This window comes from Pholcus phalangioides, unplaced genomic scaffold, assembly GCF_987345545.1.
Source record: "Pholcus phalangioides strain wild (caught in Gottingen) unplaced genomic scaffold, Ppha-v1.0 ptg000007l_1, whole genome shotgun sequence".
Taxonomy (NCBI): domain Eukaryota; kingdom Metazoa; phylum Arthropoda; class Arachnida; order Araneae; family Pholcidae; genus Pholcus; species Pholcus phalangioides.
In genome coordinates this window covers 22,611,406-22,625,267 of record NW_028301600.1, presented here as the reverse complement: position 1 = coordinate 22,625,267, position 13,862 = coordinate 22,611,406, and the positions used below count along the sequence as shown (strand labels likewise).

The 13,862-nt window shown below is 34.6% G+C and overlaps 1 protein-coding gene across 2 annotated transcripts in view; it reads left to right on the top strand.

Annotated features, from left to right (window-relative positions):
* The window catches only part of LOC149085069 (cytoplasmic polyadenylation element-binding protein 2-like), a 64,053-nt gene that overhangs the window by 28,621 nt on the left and 21,570 nt on the right, over window positions 1-13,862 (top strand). Inside the window, exons 3-5 of one of the 2 annotated variants that reach the window (XM_089232851.1) lie at window positions 1,467-1,520; window positions 8,252-8,308; window positions 11,942-11,965. In XM_089232851.1, coding sequence (XP_089088977.1) covers window positions 1,467-1,520; window positions 8,252-8,308; window positions 11,942-11,965 — 135 coding nt within the window. The remainder of the gene's footprint in view (window positions 1-1,466; window positions 1,521-8,251; window positions 8,309-11,941; window positions 11,966-13,862) is intronic. The other variant, XM_089232852.1, reaches the window with a different exon arrangement.

Below are 13,862 nucleotides of genomic sequence, written 5' to 3'. Positions count from 1 at the left end.
CAGAGTGGACTCAAAACCACGTAGCTTACGGAGAAAAATGGATGTAAATGACGAAAAAAAATGTAATTTAGATGTCCCGATGCATATACAAGGTATTGGCACCATCTCTGAGGGAAAAGCCACGCTCATACTTCAGCAGACACCAGGGTGGAGGTTCTGCGATGGTATGGGCAACCTCCATATTCAATGGCTGCGACGTGTTTGCCGTCTAGCAAACAAAACATTCTTTTACACCTTATTCCGCCTCGCTGTATTTATAGGTGTTAAGACTTCTGTCACGATTACGAGTTTCAAATTTGCATGTATTGAATAATTTCCATAAAATTTTGGGACACACGGAATTTTAACAAATTAACGATTATAAATAAAATTTATATTATTTTATGAAAAATGTTCTTTATATTATTGAAGAAAAATGTTTTCCTTTTTTGTGAAAAAATTTCATTTCATTACACTGCCTGCTACAGAAGTTATACGGAAAAAACAAGATCCCATAAACTTGTGGGACAAAGTGTAATTAGACAAAGACATCTGATAGACCTCAGATTTCAGTTCACAACCTTGAAAATATATGGCAGAGAGAGAATGTCATACTAAAAATTTGTAATGATAAAATCCATAAATTTTTAGAAACCATATTTCAAACTCATGTAAAATGTCAAAAATAGCATTCTTCGTAAAACACGTTTCGAGTTCTTATTCACAGATTACTTGATGCAAAAACGTAACACTTAAAGTTGGCGTAATTTTGGTCCCCCAAGAAATGGGGATTTCATAAAAAATTGAAATTAAAAAATCATTGTTTTCTTCCAAAATGGCGTTTAAAATGTAGTCGGATAACTTAATAGTGGCACAAATTTTGTTTATTCACGATATTTTGATTAGAGGCAGTACAAAAATTTTAATGTGTGTTTGTCTCTCTCTCTCTCTCTCTCTTTTTTATCTTTAGTCAAAAAAGTGATTGAGTTTCTATAAAAGTTCCTTCGGATTCCACAGTCCTGTATATCTGTTTTACTAGCAATATTAATGTTGATGCAAAGAAACTCACCTCAGGAGTCATTGTATGTGAATTTCTTTGAACTCTGGTGAGTCTCAAAATCAGTTGGGACTTCGAAAAAACGCGAAAAGTGACAAAATTAAGAACTTCAATCACTGAAAATTTTTATTCAAACGTCACGGAATAAATTTCTTTCAATGTAATAAAGAAAGGCACTATTTTTATTGTGTGATTTGTTTTAATTATAGAGCTCGTATAAAAGTTTTAATTTTCATGTCTTCAAATTATTATTTTACAAAAGTATCACTACCACAGCTAAATTTTCCTATTTCTCTGCTGATCATTCTTTGTATTTAATTTTAATTTTAAAATCCCTTTAAAACATTCTTTGTTAAACACCCGGTATGTTTTCATTATAATTTCTTAAGAGATGAAACCAAACTTCCTATGCTTAATTTTTTTATTTTAGGTTATATGAACTATACTCCAAACAGTGTGCAAGGAGGCTTGAATCATATCTCTAGTATGTGATTTCTTTTTAGTATTATTGTACTTTGAAAATATGAATATCTTTATTATGATGTTTGACTACATTATTTTATATTGATTATTTTGTATGTTTTATATGACAAAGATAATTATTTTATTAAGATTATTATTGAATTTTCAGAAAGTTTTTGTTAGAAGGAAACTTTGTAATAGTTCATATTATCCTCAAGCGGTCTGAAAATCGTAAGCTTCTATTGTCGGGATGGTAGTTTTTTGGTCGTGTGTCTCAAGGTTCTTCTATTTGTCCTCAATAGATAAACTTCACGATTAAATTTGAAATAAAAATACAATTTGATCTCGTAGAATATCAAAACTGAAATATGAGAATTTCTCTGCCCTTGTATCACCCAATCGACTAATGACCATGTTCTAAGTTACCCATGATTCTGTTTGTCGTATATGTGACATGAAATGATTAATTGGTAATCAGCAGGACCCGGATGTTGATGAAATTTCATTTATTATTCTTTTTTTTTTTTGCATTATTTAACGTTTTTCACTTTTAAGACATTTTTCAGGTTTTCGGTCATTTGTTGGCATTTTTAGGATATTTTTTTTTCACTTTTAAATTTTTTCAAAATAAAATGTAGCCTAAAATTATTTTTAAACAAACAAACAAACAAAAAATGCCTTACTTTTATCACTTAAATTTGTATCTTTCTTTATAGATGACAAACAAAGTTTACAATCAATTCCAGGGAAATTTAGTATTCAGTAAAAATTCCAAGTGCTGGCCACACTTAACAAAACAATAAATAATTTTTTTCATTATATAAATTGGAACTGGTATAAAACTTGCACGTATTACAGAGGTAATTTTAAAATCTGAGAATTCATTTTGAATGATTTTTATCAGTAACAATGCTGCATGCAGTAAGATATCGTAAGTTTTGTTTTGCCTTAGGAATATAAAGCTCATTGATGCTATCGATAAAATAAGTGTGCTAAAAGTGGGGTGCGTCAATTTTCCATCAAGAAATTCGAAAAATGGGGGGAAAAAGCAGAGTTATTGCCTGCAGAAAATTTTTTGATGTATTTACGGGAACTTCTAGAAGTTTTGAAATTGAAGAGAAATTATAACAATGTGAGTAGATCAGATTCCCCTCCTCCAAATGTTGAGAGATGTTTATCTCGTCTTTTCAGAAACTTCTATTTTGTCTTAGGTTTCCCTGCCCACGAATATTATCAATTGGTCATTTTAAAAATTCCATTGGAAATTTTTGATGAAATCTAATGTTGAGAATGAATGTGAATTAGGGTGAACTGGAGTTAAATGACCATAGTTGAAGATCTGGGGCCTGTATTGCTGATATTTTCACAAAAAATTTGACGAACTCAGTAACAATTAATATTTAAATTCATATGGATATTTAGAAAAATAATTGACAGAAAGGAAGAAATTCTAAAAACTAAAAACTATGCTATATGCCATATCACATCAATGATAAAGTGAGGTTGATAAGTTTAAAGAAGAATTGGCATTTAAGACTTACGAGTTGAATGGCATTATTATCCCGGATGTAACTAGGGTCACCGATTTCGGAATTCTCATTGACGAACGGCTTAGGTTTTCTGAACATTGTTCAGCGGTGGTAAAAAAAAGCGAATAGAATGCTCGGGGGGGGGGGGGGGTTCATTCTTAAAAAGACCTCTTCGCGTTCTCCTAAAGTCATTCTTCCGCTTTTTCGAGGCTTAATTCGTCCTCACTGGAGTATGCCGTTAGGTTTTGGAGACCGTCGTACCTACAGAGGGACACAGACTTGGTTCAGGGGGTCCAGAGAGCTACGCGTGCACTTGTTGGCACACAAGGCTCGAGTTATAAAGAAAGACTGCATTTCTTGAATATGTTTACATTCGAGAAATGCGGGTGTCAGGAGAATGTGTGTGGGAAGTGTTTAAAAGTTTCAACACTGGATGGATAGGATGGAATATGAGCTATTTATTGACCACCGTCAATCAATTGCTTCGACAAGAGAACACCAAAATCGTTTAGTAAGGGAAAATTCCAGGTTGTGGTGTCGCAGGGAATTTTTCTCGCATAGGGTTGTTAATAAATAGAATAGGTTACCTCCGGGGGTCGTGAATTCTAACACAACTCACTCATTTAAAAAGAAGTACGATAAACATAGTGGAATAAGTCGAGAAGCTATCCATACTTAAAGACAACCGTCTTTTTCATGGGCAGTGTATTATATATTACTGATTATTAGGTTTTTGGTGATAGATACGCTTTTATATTGGGTACTATAGTTCGTTTCAGGTTAACTTTGCAGTGGAGAGAAAGGTAGAGAGTGTACTCTTCCGCCGCAAAATAAAGTTCCCATAAATCGGAGTTTTATGATGATTATTTATACAGAATATTTCAATTTTTTTAATGATTTTGCGAAAAAGAAAGGAAAAATATCGTTTTGACCGATGTTTCTTCGTTTGAAATTTTTAAATTAGAAAAAAATATTGGTTACCATTATCCAAAAATCTATAGCAACCACAACGACATTTTCGCGGTATCGTCCATACCTTACCCAGGCCGCGCATCGATACATTGGTTGAGAGGCTTTTGTTGCCATAGCAACGAGTGATGAGGTTCCCTCGTAGCTTCCTCTTCACTGCAAAGTTAACCTGAAACGGACTATAGATGTTACCAGCGGCTTCGCTCGCGTGGATTTGGTAATTTAAAAACTACTCGGTGATTATTCCCCCCCCCCATATAACATTTGAATCCCTCATGACCCCCATTGGGAGGGGGTATGAATTTTCAGCAATCCCGCCTTAGTGAGCATCTACGTTATAAATATAAATTTCATATTTATGGCTCCAGCGATTTCGGCTCAGTGATTATTACTCCATATAACGTTTGAACTCCCCCTCCCAGGGAGTTGAATTTTGAAAAATCCCTTTTCAGTGAGTCTCTACATTACAATAAAAAATACTGACCAGATTTCATATTTACAGCTTCAGTGGTTTCATCTCGGCGTGATTTTTTCATATAACCCCCCCCCCCATTGAGCCCCCCTTATGAGTAGGGGGGTCGAATTTAAAAAAAATATTTTTAGTTGATTCCTACGTCATGAAATAAAACTTCTGATAAATTTCATAGCTTCAGCGGTTTGATTTCTCTGTTAACTTTGAACTCCCTTATGACCCTCCTTAGGGATCGAATTTCGAAAACACCCCTTCTTAGTTAGTCTTTACATCATGGAATAAAGTTTCTGACCTAATTTCATGATTATAGATTCGGCGGTTTCGGCTTGGCGTGATTTCTCTATAGGTTATATTACTATTTATGATATTTGCTGTTGCTATTTCTCTTCTCATATGTTGCCTTTGAATCCCCTTTTGATCCCCGTTAGGGACCGAATTGCGAAAAAAACTTTCTTAGCTAGTGTTTACGTCATGAAAAAAAACTATATATATATATATATATATATGTATGTATATGTATATATGTATGTATATACGGGGTGATTATAAAAAAACTATCCCGACATATGGGCCCCTAACTATCATACCATTCACAGAAACTGAATGAAATTTTGGCATAAGGTATTTTGAGGTATGCGCTCAAGAATGATATGGAAAATAACAGTGTCACTCTAACAGTTACGGTTACAGTGAGAAAATTTCGAAAATATCAAATGGGAACACCAAGTTTTTTGTATTGGAATGCGATCTCCATACTGAAAAACACTAAATAGCATTGGAATGGCACCTGTAGCACGAAAATCCCCGGAGCTAGGCAAGGAAAAAGTAAAAAGAACTTTGCCGTGCACCAGAACATTAATGTTCGTTTCATTCGTCACACAGTTTCTTCGGCTGAGATCCCAGCCTGATTAGTCCTCCACAAGGTCATGTGCAAAATTTGTGAAACACAATAAAATGCTTTATTTTATGCTGCTTCTCTGTCCTTATTGGTTGTCCTCACTTTTAGCCTATCTACCGCCGGTGATTTTCATGCTACAGTTGCCGTTCGAACGCTATTTAGGGTTTTTCACAATGGAGATCACATTCCAATGCAAAAAACTTGGTGTTGCCATTTGATATTTTCGAAATTTCTCACTGTAACCGTAACTGTTGTTTTCCATATCATTCTTGAGCTCATACATCAAAATACCTTATGCCAAAATTTCATTCAGTTTCTGTGAATGGTATGATAGTTAGGGGCCTATATGTCGGGATAGTTTTTTTATAATCACCCTGTATATATATGTATCCGCAACCAACGTCGGCAACGGACTTTTCTAATCCAGTCAGATTTCATTTCTGTACATATTCATTAGTGATCATAATCATCACTGGGTAGGTTACTGGAGCATATTTAATCTCGATGTCCTCTTCAGAACTGCTGCTAGAAGAAGTTCTACACCGATGTACTTTCGTATTTTGTTTTTTTCCTAGGTAATAATTCCTTGCTTTGCATAAATCGTCTTGTGTCCACATCCCACTGTTGCTACCACGTTTTTTAACGCCTATATATTTTTAATCTTAAACAAAAACGGGAAAATGTTTAACATATAAGCCTGCAACAAAGACTGGCAAACTAATCCTGTGAACAATGTGTGCCATCTATCCTTAACAAATAGGATAGATGGGGAGGATGCTTATACAGGGTGATTCAAAAAAGATGGGGAAAACTCTTTAAGAGGTGATAGTACACACACCAATACAAACAATTGTCATCAAAGAATGCATGGTCTAACATGAAACGCAAACGGCCACTCCGCAAACATTAAAACGGCATTACTGTTGAAATTTATCGGGAGAAAAAGAACACCATGCATGCAAATGTAACCTGGGGAAGAAGAAGAAACCGTATGCAAATCTGCGTCACAGTGAATAAAAGGCGTGGATGCCAGCCCTGTGAAGTTAGTCCAGCGTGCAACCGTTCTAACAGTTGTAACGTACGGGATAATGGTGCACTTTAGTTATACTGAGTCCGCGCATTTTATTCACCGTGACGCCGATTTGCATAAGTTTTCTTCTTCTTGACTCAGGTTACATTTGCATGCATGGTGTTCTTTTCCTCCCGATAAATTTCAACAGGAATACCGTTTTAACGTTTGCGGAGCGGCCGTTTTGAAACGAGTTAGCGCGTTTGCTTTTCATGTTAGACCATGCATTCTTTCATGGCAATTGTTTGTATTGGTGTGTACTATAACCTTTTAAAGATTTTCCCATCTTTTCTGAATCACTCTGTATAGTAAGCATGAGACCGATGGCAAGTATAGAAAATAATCATACAAATGCAATTTTTAGCTCATCATTTAAGCTCACTTGCAAACTTGTGGCTCAAAATGAACCGAAGTTAAAAAGCAGTTTATTGGAAGGGGGTAAACTTTTTGAGAGGATGAAAGTATAGTAAAGTTTGCGGACAAAGGCGGGACGGAAAAAAAAATCCTTCGTAAAATAGTGGTGACCGCATCTAAGCAACACCACCTATGAAAATATATCTTCTTCCACTATATCTTCTATAGGTGATGTTGATCTAAGGGGTTGCTATTGAAGAGTTTTAAAAAAAGACGTAATTATTTTTTGGTCGTGAAAGAGGGGTAATCACTTTGAGAGGGGTTTCACTACATAAAACAACTTTATATACTGTGATACATACAATGCCGCTGTTTTTGTAGCGCTAGTCAATACCAACCATCTCTGAGATATGACTCATGACTGTCTTGTCAGCGTTGACATCTAGCCATTCTGAAACGGGGAGAAATTATATGCGCCACGGGAGTTATAGAGAACGGGTTATGTGGCTCCCACGAGATGGATGACCATCCATCTGGCTTGGTCATATAACAAGAGTTTACCATGTTTTTTTTTTTTTATGTTTTTGGAAAGGGTTGTTTTATTTTTTGGTCGATGACGCTTCTTGGAAGATGATCCAGAAAATGTAAATATATATATAGTACGTACGTATATGCAATGTCATAAAAATTTTTTTTTCACGTTTCCCTCAAAAATTATGGGTAAAACTATTTGGACACTTTTCTCCGAGTGACGATTCTTGTACTTCAGAGTTGCGGTATCTAAGTGGTATTCACGGTAGTCCCTGTATATTTCAGAATGAACCTCTTATCCAAGTCCACATACACACTCGTTTTAAATCCAAATTATTACAAGCATTGAAGCACTTTTTCCTTGACATCACTAAAATCAAAAATACACTAAAAAACAAACTGTAAAATTCAATTTTAATGGTTTATAGATAGTTAAACTTGCAGAGAGTAATTTTTAAATACCATTTTACTTGTATGAAAACTTGTTTTGCCACATTTGCTTCTACTTTAATGTGTAAAAAAGATATTGTGTAATCAATTTAGTTTTAAGGAATCTCTATCACTCTTCACCCCTTCGGTTAATTTAATTTAGTTCATTAATGCAGTTTTGATGTTTTAATGGAAAAATTGGTAATTCAATACTGTAGTTATACTTGTAATACTACTACTACTAATACTTAATAGTAAACAAAATATATCTTTCTGACATGATGAAATTATATCGATCAAATGTGCTTCACCCGAGACATTCACTGAATAGATACATCTTTGTTGATAAATCTTTCTCACTATACAGTAAATTTTGGCATTTATTTCGCTGTGAAAGAAAAACTTCCAGGACTCAAAGCCCCTAAATTTATGGACGAAGTTTTCAAAGTCCGTTTTCCTATAAGTAACATTGTGAGAAAGCTATAAGTCGCTCTTTGTTTAGGTTCGGCAGTGGATTTTGGTTCTCAGAAATATACCGGCGGCAAGAAATTTCCAAGAGGTAATTTACCATGGTGCAAGTAATTTTCAATTAATAACGACTCATATTTAAATAATGCATGGTTATTTGCCTGGGTGAATTTGCCATATTTGAATACTACTTTCAATCTCTTTTGCTTGGCAATCATTCCAATGCTATCAGCACTTTTACATTCGATTACAAGCATGCTAGACTTCAACTTTTTGCTTGTTTAACTATCGCTTCTTTTCTTCATAATCTGCTTCTCATGACCGACTGCATTTTTTTGAAATTTTTTCCATATATATATTTTTTAATTGTAACTTGAAATTCGTTTTCAGTTCCAAGAACTAATTTCTCTTTTTAAAACTGCAAATTTTATTTTTTCTTCATTATTTATTGAGAATTAATAAAAGAAAGAATCATTAAGGGGCATAAAAACTTACTACAAGAATGACTTAGAAAATACTGGCATGCTAAGTCTTGGTGTTAAGAGTTTTCACCTTACAAGCAAAAAGAAACTTGGATATTATTGATTTTGCATAACTCAGTCCTCAAAGTGTCACAAAATCTCACAACGTATGCTGATAAGTTTAGTTTTTATTTTATTTATTTATTTATTTTGTTTATTATGCAATATTGTTGGCCATTCAAGGCCTATACAAGAGGACGCGGTAGATTTGTACACATATGCTTTGTAATATTTGACAATAAATCGGAGATCGTGGGGGAGTTAAAAATAGTAGAGGGGAGCTTGTTCCATTCAACTATGGTATTGGGAAAGAAACTGAATTTAAAACAATCTGTAAAGGCAAAAATAGGTTTTAATTTTTTAAGGGTGGTCAAGTCTATTGGAAACATAGGAAGGCTTAGTCAGAATACCGGATGTATCGAAATTTAAATGACCATGAATAATCTTGTAAAGCATAGAAGTAGTAAGCAAGAGTAAGTAGCGAGTGGGTGGGCATTAAGTTCGAGTTTAAGATCGGAAACTAAACTAAAAGATGACCAGCAGTCGTGAATAAAGCGGGCGGATTTATTTTGGGTAGATTCAAGTTTATCGATGTTACTAGAGGTGTGGGGGTCCCAGACCTCAGCTGCATAAGAAAGAACGGGAGAAATATATATTACCATATATTTTGATTAGAGTTAATTTTCAGGAAACAAATCACGTTCTGCTGTAGTTATTCTATATTTTATTTGATCAAAGAATCATTTCTTTTGTCGACGCACATTTACATAGAAAGTAAAATTGGTATAAATACGATGGAATATTAAATTTTTATTAATATGTTTCATTTTTTTTCTCCGTAGTGTATAATTTAATCAAATACTTCAACTATAATCATTCATAGAATAGAAATTTATTCGCAAATACTTCTAACTACTGATTTTTCTGAGAAGTAAATAGTTGCTAAATTTATCTGAACTTACTATACGTTGAATGGACTTTGAGAGGTAAAGTTTGGGATATCACTTGATAATATATTAATTTATCATCCAAAATATGGAAATAAAAATATCTAATACACTGTGGTAGAGGCTCTCTTTCTTTAACCGGCCTAAGTGGGACCAGGACTCAACCGGCTGAGAGATAATCTGGTGATATGAGGAAGATTGGAACCAAATAAAAATTAATTACGTATATCATTACATATTGTGAATTATATTGACTCTGTTGAATACTTCACATAGTGAAATGCTGAATAACGGTGCAATGAGTGCTATAAGTGCTAAAGCAAAGCAACTCCAAAACACTCTGAAATAATTTAGGCATGTGTAACTACATATAACACATATTAAACAATATTATATTTTGACGTATGTGTTATTTAATCAGTGTTTTGCGTCATTAGCTAAGAAATACCACTTGTAAAAAGGTTTTGTCGTGTTAACCCTTTTTTCAGTATGTGTTGTAAATTAATTCAAATGCAAAATGAAAAATTGAATTTTTTCACTCACTGTATTTTTAAGTTTTTATTTTATCTTGACTGATTTTGAAAAACAGTGCATAAAACACCTGAAATATTTTTCTTTCCATCTTCATTTCAGAAGTATGTGAATAACGAATGCTGAATATTTTTCAAACATTTTATCCAAATAATAGTTTTATGTTGTATTGGTTAGTAAGGTGTTTTTCAAAAATTCATGGTTTCAGAAACTCTCTGTGCTTCATAGTGATAAAAAATGATAGTTAATGACTCCAAAACTTCGCAAAATAATTTTTTTGGTTGTGTTAACAATAAATGTTATTTTCCCTGTTAATTTTTTGATTAACCTGTTTTTTTTTTTTTTGTAATGAAAATATCCATTTGTACCAGATATTTTTGGGTCACCCCTGCATGTTATGCAACGTTCAAAAAAAATTGCACGTAGAAAATTAGGGATTTGCAGGTGATTGTCAAAAAGCTAAATGTTACATAAAACATCCGCTTATAACGAGAAGTCCATTATAACGACAATTTTCTCCGTGATTGTGAGTTGTCGTTATAACGGACTTCTACTGTATTTGGATAGTGCGTGGTATGTTGCATTAAAGTAAGGAAAATAAAATGCAGGGAAATGTATGTGCAGGGAATTCAGTTGTAAATCGAAATAAATTACAAAACTAATTGAAATTTAAAAAAAGAGCTTCTACTAAATAAATTCCAGTGAACATGAAGTACAGTGTGTTTCTCTTAAATGTGCGTACCTGTAGCAGTAGCGTTTGCATTTTTTATGAGTAGGGCTAGGATTTTTATGCTCTAAAACTTCTAAAAAAAATGCTCTATAAAATATGCATTTATTCTCTCAAAAAATGTAAATATGCCCTATAAATCGAAAAATATACCGTAAAGAAGTTTTCGTTCCTATCTCAAATAACGTTAGTTTTAGCGAAATGAGATATGATAATGACAAGTGTTGATGCAGTCTAAACTATTATGAACCATGACTTATTAGAAATTCTTCGTTTTACTAACTAGCCTCATCGAGCCAAAATTTCCCTCTAAATTCAGAATTATTGTGCTGCCATCTAGAGGTGGAAATACCTAGCTAAGTAGTGTATTTAGCTAAAAATTCTTCTCTCTTTCCCCCCCCCCCCCATTTACCAATTTTAGCCAATTTTTTCCAATAAATATTTTTCGACGCCGATTAAGATGATTAATTTATTTACAGCCATACACCAGTGTCATTGAAGGGCTAGTGTTTTTATGCTCTAACAATTCAATGACGTTACTGATAGGTTTAAAAACTTGAATTTTTTTACCAATCAGCAACGACGTTCCATTTCCAGTGCATGAAAGTCTTAGCCGTAAGAGCTCTCGTCAGTGGCGGGAACCGCAAAAACCAGTCTGAAGCGGGATTGAAATAGCAAGAAAAAAATTTACTTTTTATCGAAAATTATGAAATATGCAAAATATGCCTTAAAATTTTGAAAATATGCTCTATCACGTAAAAACAGTGAAATATGCAAAGAAATAAAAAATATGCAAAGACATAGAAATCCGAGCCCTATTTATGAGTATAGTTCAACACTTGGAGTCATTGACTTATGATTAATAATGAATTGTGGTATAGGCCTACTCTCTTTACCGGTTAGTGCTAATTTTTGAATTTATGTGTTTTTATAAATCGCACTTAATTTTAAAACGTTTCACCCTTTATGAAAAATTGAAGTTCTTTTTTCTATCTTAGCTCGCAGTTATGGACGTAGGAGAGGTAGGTATTATCGAAACTCAATTTTATACAGGGTGTTTAAAGATTCATGAAGTAAACGTTGGGGGGATAATGAAAGACAACTAAAAACAAGAACAAATCACCCTACAATATGTATTCGAAACTCAAGTGGTGAAGCACCATGGGGTACGTTTCAGCGAACGCAATAAAAGCTCTTTTCTCTGCAACTTTGTGCTGAGGGTTACCTACGAGATGGACGCGTATATGAATCAGAAGACGGGTATGCACTGCATATACGAAGCTGCGGACGGAAATGCGATGGAAGCCCAAAGATTGTATCTAGAGTGCTAATCGATAAGACGCAAGCTAGATTCGAGAACCTTCCGAGAACCACCAGCAAATCTGATGTTTTCGCCGACGTACCGCGGTCACTACACCAACGGTGTGAAGCTTACGTCACTGCAGGGATAAGCGAAGGCCCAAATCTTGGTCCAATAGTTCATAAGGTCTTCAAGGATCAATTCCAGCAAGCACCTCTTTAGTCCTCTCTTGAGACTACAAATACTCCTCTCCGCAGTATTGAGTAATACCAAGTATCTAGACGCAAAACTAAATGAAAGACTATCTTACTCATATAAATGCAACACATCCATCAAGCCATTATGGTCGTTTTAAAAATTACTGACGGTTTGCTAACCGTACTGAAAAATCCCTCTTTAACCCCTTAAGCGCTTCTTAAAATTTCCCTGATCTGCTTTAGAACTGCCACAATAGAAATCAATAAATCCTCTGTGTGTAGAATGTACCTCCTGTTTTCAAGAAGAATATTTTTTTCCAATCTAGCGAAGCTGATAAATTCCCCCCCCCCCCCAACAACCGAGAGTAATAATAATAACAACAAGGAGGAGTTAATATAATGTTGTACTCCGACATGACGCGAATTCGACTTACGTTATTATCGTCGGTCCCAGCTATCGCGTAGCTCGAGGTATTACTGTATTTAATACCTCGACAGATATTGCATTTAAAAGTATGAAATTTTTTGCAAATGACTTTTCAGAGCAGAATTTACGTTTCAATAATTGAAAGTTTTACCTTACGGGGACTGCATAAAAAGTTAATTTCTATATTTTTTATGTATACGAACCCTCTCACAAATTTTGAGATTTTGAATACCGTATTTTTTGAATGATCATGCCAAATGGAACAGATATATCCACATGGCAAAAAAGACAAGCAAAATAAAAAAAGATGTTTTTTACAGCAATTGCAAACAGTTACGAAAAGTTCTCGTTCTGCTGGAAATAAGAACAGATATACGAGATCTTTAGTATAAAGCATAGTCTCTCAAACTTTTTGTTCAATCTCGCCCATTTCTTTAAACATTTTTCTTCTCTCATCGCCCCCCAATTCAAGTAAACCGATAAGATTCTATGTTAAATCAGTGGGGTTCTATCGCCCCTTGGACCATTCCATCGCCCACTTTGAGAACCACTGGTATAAAGTGCTACCTCCTCGGACACTGATAGAACATTTGACAACTGTTGTGCATGCTGATCACTAAATTGTTGAGGAGAGCTTGGAAGATTTTGTCCCGTTCGTCCTTCAAGGCTATTTTGAGTTTCTATATGGTCCGAGGTGGGTTACGTCTTTGAGCAACACGTCTGCCAAGTGCTGGAGGTCGTGGGAGGATCACCACACCTCAATAGGATAGACATGTCAGTCTAGTGGCGAAAAGAGAAACAGAAATTCAACTTTCCCAAATTTTCTGGCAGATAGCCGCAGACCTTGCTAAAGCTACTGCCACTAGCGTATATGCGAGAACCATTTTTCGGCATTGAATATTGTTGGCTTACATTACATTACATGGAAGCCTGTAAAAGGCATTCCGCTAAGAGCACACCATCAGGACCGCAACTAGGAGGGAGCAGGCGGGTCT